Source organism: Mesitornis unicolor, unplaced genomic scaffold (genome assembly GCF_000695765.1).
Source record: "Mesitornis unicolor isolate BGI_N332 unplaced genomic scaffold, ASM69576v1 scaffold4319, whole genome shotgun sequence".
NCBI lineage: Eukaryota > Metazoa > Chordata > Aves > Mesitornithiformes > Mesitornithidae > Mesitornis > Mesitornis unicolor.
In genome coordinates this window covers 58813-73699 of record NW_010206395.1, presented here as the reverse complement: position 1 = coordinate 73699, position 14887 = coordinate 58813, and the positions used below count along the sequence as shown (strand labels likewise).

Here is a 14887-nt window from a genome sequence, read left to right as displayed (position 1 = left end):
GTGAGCTGCCCCCAGCCGTTCCTCTGCGGCAGTCTGGTTTTCCTGAGCTGCAGCACACACTCCTCACTTGGCACACGATGTTCGAGTGCTCTCCTTGCATCCTGCAGCGCTGTGCTAATCATGAGATTACCCAGGTACTTTATTTAGAGAATACTTTATTAGTTTCTGTAATCAAACCCATGTAAATAAGACCGTACATATTTAATACAGTGCGTTACCCCTGTACAAATGGAAAAAAAAATTCAGTTTAACATTTCTAGACCAATATGGCTGTTAATTTCTGTACAATGCCAACTCACACTACAAGTGGGATACTTTTTTTCCAAAGTTGACATCACAGCTAAAGTTTCCAAAAATTCAAATTATATATATATTTATATAAAAAGATAACCAATAGCGATTCACTAGGCATCAATAGCAGCAACGGCCTTTCCAGCTCCTGCAGTCATTTGAACAAAATTATACACATTAGACTCTCAACTCACTCTTCCTTCCAAAAAAAGTAAAAAAAAAAAATCCCAGAAAAAACCAGCAAATTCTGCTACTGATGTGGTACCTGGTGCTTTTTATTAGCTTTTTTTCAATCATTGTCTGGAAAAAAACCTCTAGAATAACATTTTTAAAAACAGCTCCAGTATAGCACAGTCACTACTACATATCATAAGCAGGTACAGGATATCTTACATTCACAGAAGTATCATACAGTACTGTCCTACAGCTAGAATACTAGAGGATACAATTAAAAAGGCATTTATTTGACTTGATTCTACGTTCCAGCACACTGTGGGCAAGGAGGTGGTGCGACGCAGCTCTGATATAAAGAATGCACCTTTCAGGTAAAACTCTCTTTCATCCGCTAAGTTGTTTTTTATTCTCGTGGCACAGCTCCAAGTGCTCGTTGCTGTTTACAGACATAAGCTGGAAACCGTTTAAAGATCACTCGCATCATACAAAGACAGAGGTGAACAGAACAAACTATCGATGCAATGAACCTCTGGTCTCCAGAGGTGAACGACTGAGGGGGGAAGTGGGTGCAGAGAACACGGGTGGCCAAGTAGCATTTTCATACGGTGATCTAAATACAGTATATTGTCATCCAAGAAGCAGCAGCCAGCAAAGCACTGCCCTCAGAGGGAAATTCAACATCGCCAGCGTTACTCTGCGTGGTACACCAGGCTGATGTCACGTGGCAAAGGCCGATACGAATCCCTCTGTTTATTACAAGATAGAAGCTGCTCAAGTCGCTAAAAACTTAACACACATTACTTGGCCCAGCACCATCTTCAGATCTGCATGTTCTCGTAATTCATGGGTTTATAAAAAGGTAAGCAGCAGCTGAAGATCAGAGCCTGAAGAAAACAAGAGAATTCATCTCGGTAGCTAGGGACGCGCCTCCCTGGCCACCTTCTTCCCCGCCGTTGCTATTTCTCATTTATTTTTTCACTTTGGGAAGCATACAGGCGTGTAAGCCAAAACACGTGCACACGCGTAGAACGCGCACACACCAAAAGCAGCCTTCATGCTGTTACAGAAGATACATGCCCCAAGAGCCCAGCAGCTCAGCTGGACACGCAGCAGTTTGCATCCACAACTGCTGACAGCTCCCGTGCCCCTTCACGCCGAGCCCCGCAGGCAGAGAAGACTGCTGTCTTGTCCTATGGGCTACAAATTCATGCTGTTGTAATCTCCCCCTCCCCCTCCCCTCTTCCCCCACCTCCACGAAAACAGAGCCTCTAAGATTTTGTTTCTTCGGTTTTGATTGCCTGAGGTTTGATTGGTCCGGTTCTAACGGGCTTTGTTGCCGCAGCAGGCGCGGGCTTCTCCTCAGCTTTGTCCTGGCAGACTCCTGAGGAGTCGGCAATGGCCTCGGCGGGTTTGCTCCCGTTCTCATCCACTTTCTGCCCTTTGCCTCCTATGGGTTTGCTCTGCTGCTGCTGCTCAGAAAAGAACCTCTGGGTGGACTGAAGTACCTCTGCTCTCTGCTTTGCCTTAAGAAAGGGAGAAAATATGTTTACTGAAGAGAGGGCATTAGAATAAGAGTGACTTCACAGAAGTATTTCTTAAATGACAGAGGAAGGACTGACCACAGGGACCAGACTGCCCTAGAAAGGCAGTGTCCATCCAGCTGCTCCCTAGATGGCACATCTGGGTGCTTGGCTCTTCAGCAGTAGTTTAACCTCATGCCTAGACTTCCCTAAGTCTTCCTAATCCTCACCCCAGAAGGGAGGATTAAAGGCAACAGTTTGGAGCATCTCACTTTTTTTTTTTATGCCACTATCATTTCAGAGCTTAAGAAGCGTAAACCCAGCTACAGCAGGCTCAGACTGAAACGCCACCCCACAGTGAGTCTGATGTGTGTCTGCATGCCACCTGCGCCCCAACGCCACCCCAGCTACGCAGCCGCTGGTGGCACCATTTCCCCTGCCACGTGGTGTGGACTTGCGGGCGCAGGGGCTGTACCGCAGCAGCAGAATCTGGTCTGAGCACCCACATATTCCCCCGCATTGTCCTGGACACAGACTTCAGAGTCTACAACAGGGATACAAATGAACGTGGTCCAAGGCTGTGCGATCTGTAAGGTGAAGGCCTTATCTGCTTCCTACTCAAAGTGGGCGCTGATTCCAGGCAGCACAAACTACTGCCTGTCCTTCAAATCCCTCCTCTGAATCCTACCAGTAACCTTGACCTGCACCTGTGAACTCCAGTCTGGGTGCACACGTGCTTCAGTCAGTTTTACACTGGGCCTTTCGTTTGTACGTGAAGCACGGTGCACACCAGATGCTTCAGAGAAAGCACCTGGCGTTCCTGCCCAGATCCAGGCAAAGCAGGAGCTGCATTAAGAGTTCAATCTTTTGGAAGCAGCATGATCAATCCCAATGCAAACACCTATTTTAAAATTAAAAAGGTCTCTTATACAAGGAACCCTGACCACAGTACAGATGCTAAGGCTACACATACCTCTCCAAGTATTTTATCCTTTTTACAGAAAACGGGAAAACACCAAACCAGCAGAGGCCTTGGCCAAGGAACAGAACCAGCAACACAACAGAGAACAAACCTGTGAACTCAGGTGCAGGACTGCAACAACAGTCTGATTTCACTGGAGCCAGACACCACCTGAAATCATCTGCACAGATGTCAGCCATCCCCTAAGGTTACGGCTGGATGACTTGATCCCAAGTAGCCGAGTGTGACAGAACAGCCCACATTCTTAAACAGTGTTTTGCAGGGAGATTCAGAAAACCAGCATCATCTGGTAAGTCTACAGCTAGCATAAACTGGTTGCATAAAACTAAATGGACCAAAAACCTAGAATTTAAGGGGTAATCAATTCTTCTCCAACCAGACATAACCAGGAAAAGCACACTCTTTTGCTTTTACACCTCAATGCATGGGTTATGGCAAATGACAGCAGATGAAGGAGCTCCTTAGTACCATCTATTCATACAAGCAACTTATACTTCAGAAAGCAGGCTGTGTACAACGGTGTCCCTACGCAGACATCCATGCTGCAGTCCCTGCCTTGGTAAGAAGCGTCTGCCTTAACCTGAAGGGTCCTAAAGTGTTTCAGCAAGTCTGATGACTCTCATCACCTGCTACTGAAATGCAGCCACCTCTTCTGCAGACTGTACCATGTTACTGCATTCTACCACAGAGAATTAAATCAGAGGTATTTCAACCCACCAGCAAATCATAACCTAGAGCCACCAAGGAGGCTGGCTGCACCACAAGGGTTCATACTGCTGCTCAGAGCTGGAGAGGCAGATGTGAAACAGCAGCTAACAGTGAGGTCTGTAGGCTTCACTCATTCAAAAAATCCAGGCTCTTGAAATGTAGTTGTCAGACTGCCACTGACCACAAGACCACTTGAGAAAGGAAGCTCCCTACCAATCTTTTAGTCTCAAGTTCTTACTAAAAAACCCCAGGGCTTAGAGAAGGTCTGTGTTCAGCTGTAAAGGCCCAGCTACTGGCTTTGGGTCCAGAGGCATTTTCATTAAGACATGACTTGCAGACGCAATCCTGCCCTACAAGCTGTCAAGACTGAACTGGTGTTAGCAGCACTGCTGTTCAAATACTAACCTTCACGTCTCGTTCTGACTTCATCGCAGCCTGGGCCTGATTGCCTCTGGCTCCAGATACTGATCCACAAAAACCTCTGGCCACACGCGGTAAATGAGGGTGGCTCATAAGGCCTGTGGTCATCTGAGACGGCATCTGACTATGCAGTGCTACTGGCAGCCTCTGAACAGGCGCTGGGAAGGTGTTAATATATGGGGCTCTTACCAATGGAGGGAGCAGGTTAGGCTGAGAGAGGATCTAAGTGGGGGAAAAAACAACAAAAAGAGACATTTCGCAATTAGAAAATTGCCAACTAGACTGCACGTTGGCATTATCTTAAAAGGGGAAAATACTGCTGCTCTGCTGACAAACTGTTGTCAAGAAAATAGGCTTTTATGTTAGGAGAGGCCACGCTGGAACTCCAGAAAAGAACAGCCCTGTAGTGCTGCTGTGCCTGAAAGTAGTACCAACGACTTAAACCCAGCATCTAATAAGAGAGAAGACCCACGCAAGGCAGTGGAGGAGTCACTAGTGAAAGGCAGCCCTGAAAAGGCTGGGCAGTCTCTGCTAGTGGCAATCCAAAAATCAAAATCTCAAGTCCTGCAGTCACACACTCCAAATGCTAAACAGACAGACAGAAATATCCTCCATTTCTACAGAGGCTACGCTCCCCTAGCAGCCTGGCTACAGTCACCTGTAACAGGGATGCACCACTCTTAGAAGCTGTGCTCCTTGGAATGCTGGAAGTAAATCAAACCCTTTGTCATCAGCCCTGCTTTGTATGGACTGTATGACCTCCGGAGATCCTTTCCAACCTGAACTGCTCCATTAATGCTTCAGAACTGCAACTCAGACAAACAACTACCATGACCATTTAAAACATGCACCGGGACCCTTCAGACACAAGGCTTCCCCCCTGCCCCAACCAAATGATCGGGATTTGCAGGATGAGGTGCACGTCAGCTGCATGGGGAAGCCAGCAGAACCTCTGAACAACTCTGTTCTACATCATTCACAACTGCTACTAAATTCCTCAGTGTACGCAGAACTCTCAAAATTAAACACACCACAAAACCTGCACTACTAGTTAGAAAGATCAGAGCAGGGGTTTTTTTTGGCCTTGATCTTGGAATCAGTTTTCTCACAGATTTCTTTTTCTTTTTCCCCCCAAGGATTCCATTTCATACCTCACCATGATAAAGCCTGAGGAAACACAGTCAAATCACAAAGTCACCAGGTTATACAGAGAAACAGCTTGATTGCAGGAGGCTACCAGTCACCTACCTGTGGTGCAAACTGTGCAGGAAACGGCTGCGTCATTCGCACAGCAGCAGCTGCTGACTGAAACTGCTTCTGGTAGACAATGCTGTTCATCTTATTGGACTGATTGTTAGGACTTGTAGAACTGGCCCTAAAGAAGAGAAAACCTGTTAGAGTGGCGCTGCTCTCATCCAGAGGATGTTTCTGTCCTTTAGTTACAACTTAACTAGAAATTCAGCAATTCAGGGGGAAAAACATTAGCCCTTAGAGAAGTTGGTATCAGATATTTTTCTGGCTCTACTGTCAGTTCCAAACTCAGAATTTAAGAATATAAAGAGAAAGCATAATCAGAGATATTTAGGATATGGAAAGATTTCAGGGTAAAGTCTGCATTAAAGTGGCCTTTCTCACAAGTATTCATAACACAAATACTGATGTAAAAGTGTGATCCCCTTCCCATACTTGGTACCTTTGCATTCAGTCCTACCCCTTTCACCGTTTGCTCTTTTGTGTCGAGTTCAGAGCTCATCACAACAGGCATTAAACGCCACGCTCAACAGAAGCTGTGATGTGCAGCTGCTCCCACTCCGAACTGTTATCAAATGTTTAAAAATGTGCTTTAGCAGATTTTAAGAACTCACAGAAAATGTTCTCCACCTATTTTATTTGACTAAGAACATGACCCTCCTTTACAGCTTTCAAGATGTATAAAATCACCATGAAGTAAATGAGGCCTGAAAGTTTATTTGGGGGAAGAGCACCAAACAGTCCTTGGAGAAGGAGAAAAGCATGAACAGCCACCTTCAGGAAAAGGAACTTGATCTGCAGTGAGTTCTCACGCGGTGTGTGGGTGATACGCTTAACATAAAACAAGCAGCAGGGCGCCAGTGGCAAGGAAGCCAGCTAAACTCAATACACACCAACATTCTGTAAACTTAAAGTCCCTGTTTAGTCTCTTTGAATTGTTGAGATTGACAAAAGCATGACACATCTTCCCAGAACCTCTGTAAAAGCTTCTGATAAGCTCTGCTTTGGTTGCTAGGGGAAGAGACATCTCACATAGAATCTCTAAGACAGGTACCATCAAGTCAATTGTCCTAAATGCTGACTAGCTGGCAAATTCAAGTTTCTTCTTTCTCACTCCTTCACTTTTCTCTTAGGTGAAGTATTGGAGCCACAGCTTCAGGACAGAGTTCAAGCTCTCATTTCAACTTCACTAGAAAACTCCAAACTTTGTCAGACTGCTACACTGAAAGCCAAACACAGTTACTATGCATGGGATCACAGCTTTCAAGAACAAAGCTATCCCGTAGCAAAGTTCCATTTTCAAGATCATTCAGCCGACCCACAAGCAGCCCAAAAGGTTTACTACTAAACACATCTGTACATGAGCAAGACTCCTAATTCTGTCAATTAACCAAACAAACCTGCAAACAGCTCACTAATTTCACTTGTCAGACTCTTATAGATCTCACATCAATTCTTAGTTCTCAACAAAATTGTTGCCACTGCTGAGGTGTAAGCCTTTAAGTGATTTTACTTTGAGCATCACGGCTAAGAATCTGTCTTAGAGCTTTACCCCAAAGTATACCTTCCCTGTCACTTCTGTGTTTTCTTGGTACAATCCCAGGTAACTTTTACATGACTAGGTTAGTTTTAATTAAAGTATTTTAAACATTTTATTTCAGAGCAGTGTACTTCTGACAAAGCATAGCAGATTGATGACCTACTGGAATGCTGCTTTTAAACTAAGATTAAGCACTGAATTTTACATTAGCAGCCCCTCACCTCATACCCATCAGAACTGGCTGCTCATGTATGACTAGGTACATTTTCTAGCTCTGATTTCAAGGAATTCTGAGCTGAAGAGAGATTTACCGGAAAGGACTGGAGGTTGGAGTAGTACTTCTACCAGTAACTGGTGGTGTTCCAGGTTTAACATCAATGCCACCTCCAAAGGCCTTCAGGTCCATTTCTGATATCTGAAACATACAGCAATTGCCATGGCAGTTCTTTTTCAAAAAAAATTACATTTACTAAGTAACTGTCAGCTTACCTCACGCTTTTCTCAATGAAAATAGGTCAGTTAAGTGACAGTGAAAGAAGATTGCAAAACAGCTTCTTATAATTAGGACAAACCCAGCAGCATAAGAGACTGCATACTCCTGGACTATTTGGCAAATCCAGCAACAGCACTGGATTTCTAACTTGATCTATCTGCATAATGAAAGAAGATTTGTGACTAATTTCACATATTTGGCCCTAAAAAAAAAATGCTTCAGGGTTGAAATTTCCTTCCCCATCTCAAGTACCACATGAAAATATTTAGATACAATCCTGAAACATGCTGAAGTGAAAACCACTGTGAAATAATCCAGCTCTATAAAAAAAAAAACTAAAAAACCACACAGTCATGAAGCATAACAACACCACTACATCAGTTAAAAGTGAGTGGCTGTTTTAAGTTTACTTTCTTTAGCAGGAACATAATGGAACCCTGAAAATGGGGTAGGAAGGTCCCCTAAGGTCACCATCCCACTGCAGCTCTTCCTCATTTCTTCTTGCAATGAGTGAGATCATTTTCGAATGATTACTGTAGCAAGAAACACATTGCTGCTTGGAAGTTGGACTCAAAAAATACAAAAGGTTAAAAGGTTTGGCCAGATCCTATGAAGCTAGAAAACTGCACGGTGCAAAAGTCATCATATACTCTGGTGGGTGACAGGACGAAAACTTCAGAGGTGATCTGGAATTCTGCTTGCCATTACTGTCCAAGACAAAGAATTAATGTCCGAGAGAGATTTTTTTCTTATCACAGCTGTAAATCACTGGAAAGCAGGGTCTTTTTATACTCAAAAGCACCCTAAAATCTAGGCCCTAAGCTGTAAGGCTTTCAGGTGCAGCTCTGGAGCTAGATCACTCCTTGCTCTGGGGAAAGACCTTACTATACCTGACAGAAAGCTTAGCTGTGTTCACGTCCAGTGTTATCACCCACTGCTATGCTGCAACTGCACTGTGCTGCACGTTATCTGAAAATCCCAGGTACATGTACACCTGTGATTCCATCTAAGACAAGAGACCTTGTGACTGGAAGCCAGCTCCACACCTTCTCATTAGCAATTACCACAGCAGCTCCAGATAAAGGAGATTCCTTCCTAGGTATTCAAGTTTCTTGCACTATTTTGGGATGACGTCCTTACTGGAGCTGTCACTCAAGAAGAATTCTCTTCAGATGCAAGACCATCCTTTTGACACATCAAAGCTTCTGCCTTGCACACAATGCTACCTTCTCAATACATACCTTGCTGTGCTACTTAGAAAAACCAGTCCCTCAGCAACATTAGTAGAGTTTAATACTGCTTTAGGGTCACAGCTGACAGAGTCCATGGCAGCCCCTAAAACTCCAGCTTGTTGTACCAGGAAGGTCTGATCCCTTGACATTCACTCATGGATTCAAATTCCAGGACAGAACAGAACGGGATTAATGTTCTCACAAACGTATAAGGGATACATCCCCTTCTCTAGAGTTATCTACACAAAGATAACTCTTGCAGTGTTTTTCACCACAGCTACCTCATTAGGATTCGCCAGGACACTCATTAATACAGAGGATAAGGCAGTATTAGTAAGACTGGATCTACCCTGAGCTGCAGGCATTCCCTATTTGACAGTACAACAGGTATATGGCAGAAGCGATTCATACTGCAGAAGGAGGCTTTACAAATGTGTTTGGTGTACTCGGTGGTTTGGAAGCATGAGTGAAATCTTACAACTTGTTCCTAGTCTCATACTGGAGCAAACCAGCAAACACGTGCATGACGAGAATCAGAAACCAGACATGACAGTGTGCTGGTGCTTGCCCACTGCTGGAGCAACATCTCTGTATGAAATTCTACACAGCTTCTACATGAAATACCCTACTAGTCCATGACTAACCTTCACTGGCTTTTCCATTTTCCTCTCCCTACATCTTAAGGTCAAAGCAGGCTTTTAGATGCAAGAGTCAACAGAGGTTGCCACCTTTGTTCTATAAAACAGCACACAGCTGTGCTTTGTATGAGTTTTTGTACTGTAGATTTACCAATACTGTTACCTTTCCAGTTGCAGCAATCATGCTGTGTTGAGTTCCTGCTGGGATTAATCCTCTGAAAGGCTGGGTTACTTGTGCAGGTCTGCTTAGATTTTGAGCCTGTGCTTGTGGTGGTGTGTGCTGTAGTGGTGGTTGCAAAGACTGGGGTAGGGCAATAAGTGGCTGTGCTGTGGATCCAAAGTTGGGCAAAGAAATCTGAGATCCTGGCAAAGGTACTGTCACCTGGAAAAAAAAAATACAAAATCACCAGTAACATATACACAAGGGCCATTATTTAATTTCACAAGCTTTATGATTTCAGCTGCATTGAAAGTAAATGGCTTAATGACTTCATATATTGACCCAGAGAGGTACAAGCAAATAAATGAATTTATTGTTTAGCTTGTCTTTAAATTCTGTTCTAATGGTATTTGGGTCTTTGCTTTTCAGAAACAAAGTGGCATGTTAGCCACTAACTCCAACATCACTCAGCATGATTTCACTGTATGAAGAAGTAAATTTAATTCAACTCCGAAAAAATTACAATGAAGTAGTATTTTTGGTGGGTTTTTTCCTCTTCTTAATGTTGTTATTTTTTTTAAACTTCAAATAATTTTAGTGATCATAAGGACACTGCTTGGGATGAAAACAAGATTCTACTTTCTGGAAGTCCCAACAGTCAGAATTCCTGAGCTTAAAAAAATCCCTCTAAGAAGAAAAAAAAGTAACTGCGGCCTGTCCCTTGTTTGGATTAACATGGAGTGCTGAGCTGAAAACCCCACAGAATGGTGTGATAAACATGAAAATACCACAGCAGTGACCTGACTGGTAAGAGCTCTGGCATTTCTTAGTCTGACCATCAATCCAAAACCTGCAAAATTATATTCTGAATGTGACTAGAAGAATGGTGTACTCTCCAGATGTGGAAGTCTTACTAAGGCTCTGAAGGACAACAAATTAAATTTATTGAGGCAGCCAAGCTTGAACACATTAAAAACATCAATCCTTCTAAAAGGCCCATAAAACTCTATGCTCGATTTTCAACAGATAACTACTTTTTTTAAGACTCTTCTAGATATCAGTCTTGGCAATTTTTCATAAATATGAACTAGTCTATTATAATGCAGCAGCCCATTATAAGCCTTTTTTTTAAAGCCACTGGAAAAAAAAGATAACCAGAAGATGAAAACCACTAATGGGCATCCTGTAAATACGACAGAATGCTTGCACACAGCAAATTAACAGATCTTTCACAAATAACTTCAAAAAACTTAAAACTGATGGAGTCTTTTACAAACATCCTGACATAGGTGACTGATTTCTGACTTGGTTATCCTGTTTGGCTGTATCATCACCTGCTGAATCACTGACCTATGTATCAGCTGAGCTTTCATCTCACCGAGACCTGGTTTTAAGAATTAGGCTGCACGAAGCACTTTGAGTTCGTCTGTCTCTCTCCATCACTAACTGATACCTGCCTCCATAAAGGCAGCATAGGCTGCAGTAAATTAGCAACACCACTGTGTCAACTAAACTTTTGCTTGTCACTGGAAAACTGACTATGTGAGAGAAGGATGCCAGAGACAAACGATCAGCACGAACTTGTAGGCCATCCAACTTCTCAGCAATGAACTTGCTCAGTGCTGCTGTAATACCTCTCCTTTGCTCTCAGTTTTTAATTCTTCTAAAATGCAAGAACTGAATATTGTCTCAGCTCCCACCTCCGCCCCTACGCCACAAAAAACATCAACAACATGCTCTTAAGAAGAATACAATTTAGGAAATTTACCATGCCATAGTTTACCTGCTGGAGAGCACTGGGAGACTGTGCGGTGTTGTAGAAATTGCTCTGGCCAGGCTGTTGAACTTGCCCAGAGTACAGATTTGAAGCCTGAGTGAGTGTAGCTCTGGCCTAGAAAGAGTAAAAGACACCTGTCCTGGTTAAGAGGACTTAGGAGAGCAGTTCAGAGACAGCATGGCACATGATTCTGTATTCATCCACTACAGTAGAAACCACAGCATAGGAAGCTGACCTGAAGAATTCAGCCTGTGATAAAGCTCTCATTTGCAAGCAGTAGAATAGCTATTTATCACCTACTATAACAGAAATTAAACCTGAAGCTCCAATTAGTGGCAGAAGTGCAAGGAGCCCTGTAGTATGGGGAACAATCCTCAATTCAGAGTTACGCTAATGGACTTTTATGAAATTAAAAAACCATCCTCTTCCAAGTTTCCTGTCACCTTGACTATCATATAATTATCAGATGTGGGCTTATCCCAAACTGAACAATACTTGATTCATTATTGCATTATCTGCATCAAACCATTGCAGAAATTTTGCATTTTGGATGATTCCTACCTGGAGAATATGCGTATCAATAAGCTGAGAGCCTCCCAGTCCTGAAGCCTGACCAAGTTGGTGTTCATATAAGATAGGAATAGGTTGAGTATTAGAAGTCTGTTGAAATGCCAGGCTTGACTGTGCCTTAGCAAGCTCCTGGTGCTGCACTGCTGGGAAGTTGTGTAAGGCTGTACCAGACAGAACTACCGGTGATGGCTGAGACAAACCACTTTGCATAAACGCTTGCTGGGATCTGCAAGAGATTGAGAGATTGAAGCATTACACAAAAAAATGCAGTGCTCAACAACGAGCCACCAAAAATTAACACATTATATTCTTTAAATGGAATTAGAGTGGACACTTATCTCTATTGAAAGCATTTGTACCTGAGAAAGGTAGATTTTTTCCACTGACTCTGCAACACAAATATATGCTACTAAAGGCCACAGGAAAAAAATGATTAGTCCTTTAATTGAAATCTAAAGTAAACTCAGCTATTCAGATGTATGTGCTGAAATTGTTCTTGCATAGCTTAACGGTAACAGCCAGAAGCTGTTCTTAGTTCCTGTGCTACAAGGTAGGACAGTGGGGAAGCACCACACGCTGGTCATTCCACTTAGCGGAAAAAAATCACTAAGACATTTTCCACTTAGAAAAAAAAAAAAGGTTTTTTTTCCTCTTGGCTTCACAGATCTCAATAGTCCATCTTCTAATACTTACAGATTAAATCACTGGATGCTGACAATTGTAGCTTCCAAATGCATGTTTTGGCTTCAAAACAAGCACACAGACAGACTCCACAGCCTTTGATTTTAACTACATATTCAACTCCCTTGTCACCAGCATGGGGAAGTTGCAGTTTGTTTAAAAAACAGAGACCAAAACCAGTACAGCAAAGCACCAGACAGGTTCAGTCCATCAGAAGTATTTACCTAAACATTTCCATTAAGAGCGTGCTGAATAGTCACCTTCAGACTGAAGAATCAGTTTTTAAACAGATGTCCCTCGCAAAGCTCTGCAGCTCAGAGGAGAGTGTTTTTGATGTAAAAATACTTTTAGCTGTATTGATATGTACCAGCATAGCGCTGGTTCTGTTAAATCATTTAACGTAGCAGCTATGTGCTTGCCTGACAGAACACACAGGTTAACTTTCTTCTGTACCCTTCCTTAATTGCAAAACATTTGTACAGGTGCACCTGGAGCACTGGAGAAACTTTTTCAGCATGCATGCAGAGGACTCTCTTCAGTACAGCCAAAAACATTCACATGCTGGTTTGTTTTGTTTTTGTTTTCAACCAGTAGCTTGTACTGGTTTATAAGGTTATCCTACCCTGCACCTTTAATGATGTGGGAAAAGTATTCATACTCTTCTAAATGGTTCAACCCAAAACTCCATTAGTACTGGGCTTGCAAATAACCAGATCAGCCAGAAGCATTTATTTAACCTGGATTGCATGCCAGACTGATTGTTTTTCTGCAACTAGCCAAATGTTTTCAGCAATTTGTCAGTTGTGGCAGGACAAGCAGTATTTGTTCCAACAAAGTCAGCCAAACACAAAGTCAGAATACACATGCAGACAATTAAACTTTCTGTGGTGTCAGCATTCTCCATTGCAACAGACAGGTTTTTCTAACAGCACATGCAAAATGGTGTAATTAAATTTCCAAAGCAACTTTCTCAAAGTGAAACGAACAAAATTTGCCAGAATTATACCACTGTGAATCAGTTTTGATAAGAACTGCAAGAAAGCTCTGGAAAGGCTTGCAGTGGAAGTTTGCCTGGCTACCAATGCCATCTGAGAGATACTGGTCTTCCTATTACCTTTAGTAGCAAACAGAAAATATATATTTTAAAATATACCCTGCTATCCCCTACACATCTGAAATTAAGTTTCTACCACCTATGGGGTTCAAACTAGAACTTCAAGGTGTTTCAAGACTCCAATGTTGGTTTGATTAGAAAGTAACAAATGCAAATCACTGAATTAAAGGGATTGACTTCTCTTTTTCTGTTCTCTTTAGTATGAACGACTGATGTTTTCATCTTTTTAGCCTGGTTTCCTAAAAATACAAATATCATGCACAATTTTTGAACTCATGATTCACAACTGCATTTGCACATGCAGACTGGCCAGACAATCTGCATACACAGTTCTCAGCCAAACAGATGAAAGATTTTTGGGGAAGACAAGATGATGAGACAGCTATTGATCACAGAAGGCAAGTTTGCAGAGAAGCAAGTTCTTTAATTTCTGACACTCAAAAAACAAAGACATCTACATATACATACATATACTACCTACCTATAAGGTTGTAAGGAGGAGTTGAACAACTCTTGGGCTTGTGAAACAGCTGGTGCTGCTCCTAAACTCAACTGAGCTTGATGCTGTCCTTGCAGAGGTGCATAGATGGGGATGGGGATCTGCTGAACTGAAGCAGGCTGCATAAAAAAGAAACCATTAAATATCCAAGGGCAAAAGTTACATAGAAAAGCTACAGTTAAATACGTGCCAGGATTCGTGTAACATAAAAAGTACACAAAGAACGTCAAATCCAAAGGCTGCCTGCAGAGCTGATACTGCTCCCATTCAGAAAATTACTTTCTAGTTGAACTTTACACTTTTACTTGCAAATAAGCAGCAGAAACTGAATGAATTATTTAGATTTGCATAAACTACTGTACAAGTTTGCATGCAATTGTGTACTACAAAAGTTGAATAAGCCTCCACTAACTTATGGTCACATACCTCTGACAAGTATGGACCTTTACATAGAGTACGTTTGTGAGTGAAAGCTTATTCTCTCAACTTTCGTGACAAACGTTTTTATTCTCAGAGACAGTAGAGAACACTGCCTGCATGCACTGGAATGAGATGGCAAGAGCAGGCGTGACCTCAGTTTTGCATATTCTTTAGGTGCACTCTCCCCTCTCCCCATTAGCTCATTAGTTGAGCTTTAAAGGCAATATGGACAGGGAGGTGGGGAAAAAAAAAAGGAAAAAAGAAATCCCCAAATACCTGAGAAAGCCCTGGTTGAAAGCCTTGCTGTTGGGCGAGAGACGGTGGTGCCAAACGCGCATGCTGGGTATTGAATAGATGACTTGTATCCATGTAAAATGCTGGGATTTGAGCTGCAGTACCTCAGGAAGAGCAATACAA

At 42.6% G+C, this 14887-nt stretch overlaps 1 protein-coding gene across 1 annotated transcript in view; it reads right to left on the bottom strand.

The window, feature by feature from the left end:
• Positions 1-1733: 1733 nt before the first annotated feature.
• The window catches only part of PRRC2C (proline-rich coiled-coil 2C), a 54026-nt gene continuing 40872 nt past the window's right edge, over positions 1734-14887 (bottom strand). Inside the window, 9 exon segments of the mRNA XM_010191721.1 lie at positions 1734-1988; positions 5344-5470; positions 7198-7311; positions 8321-8385; positions 9413-9631; positions 11178-11300; positions 11748-11982; positions 14033-14169; positions 14747-14859. Coding sequence (XP_010190023.1) covers positions 1734-1988; positions 5344-5470; positions 7198-7311; positions 8321-8385; positions 9413-9631; positions 11178-11300; positions 11748-11982; positions 14033-14169; positions 14747-14859 — 1388 coding nt within the window.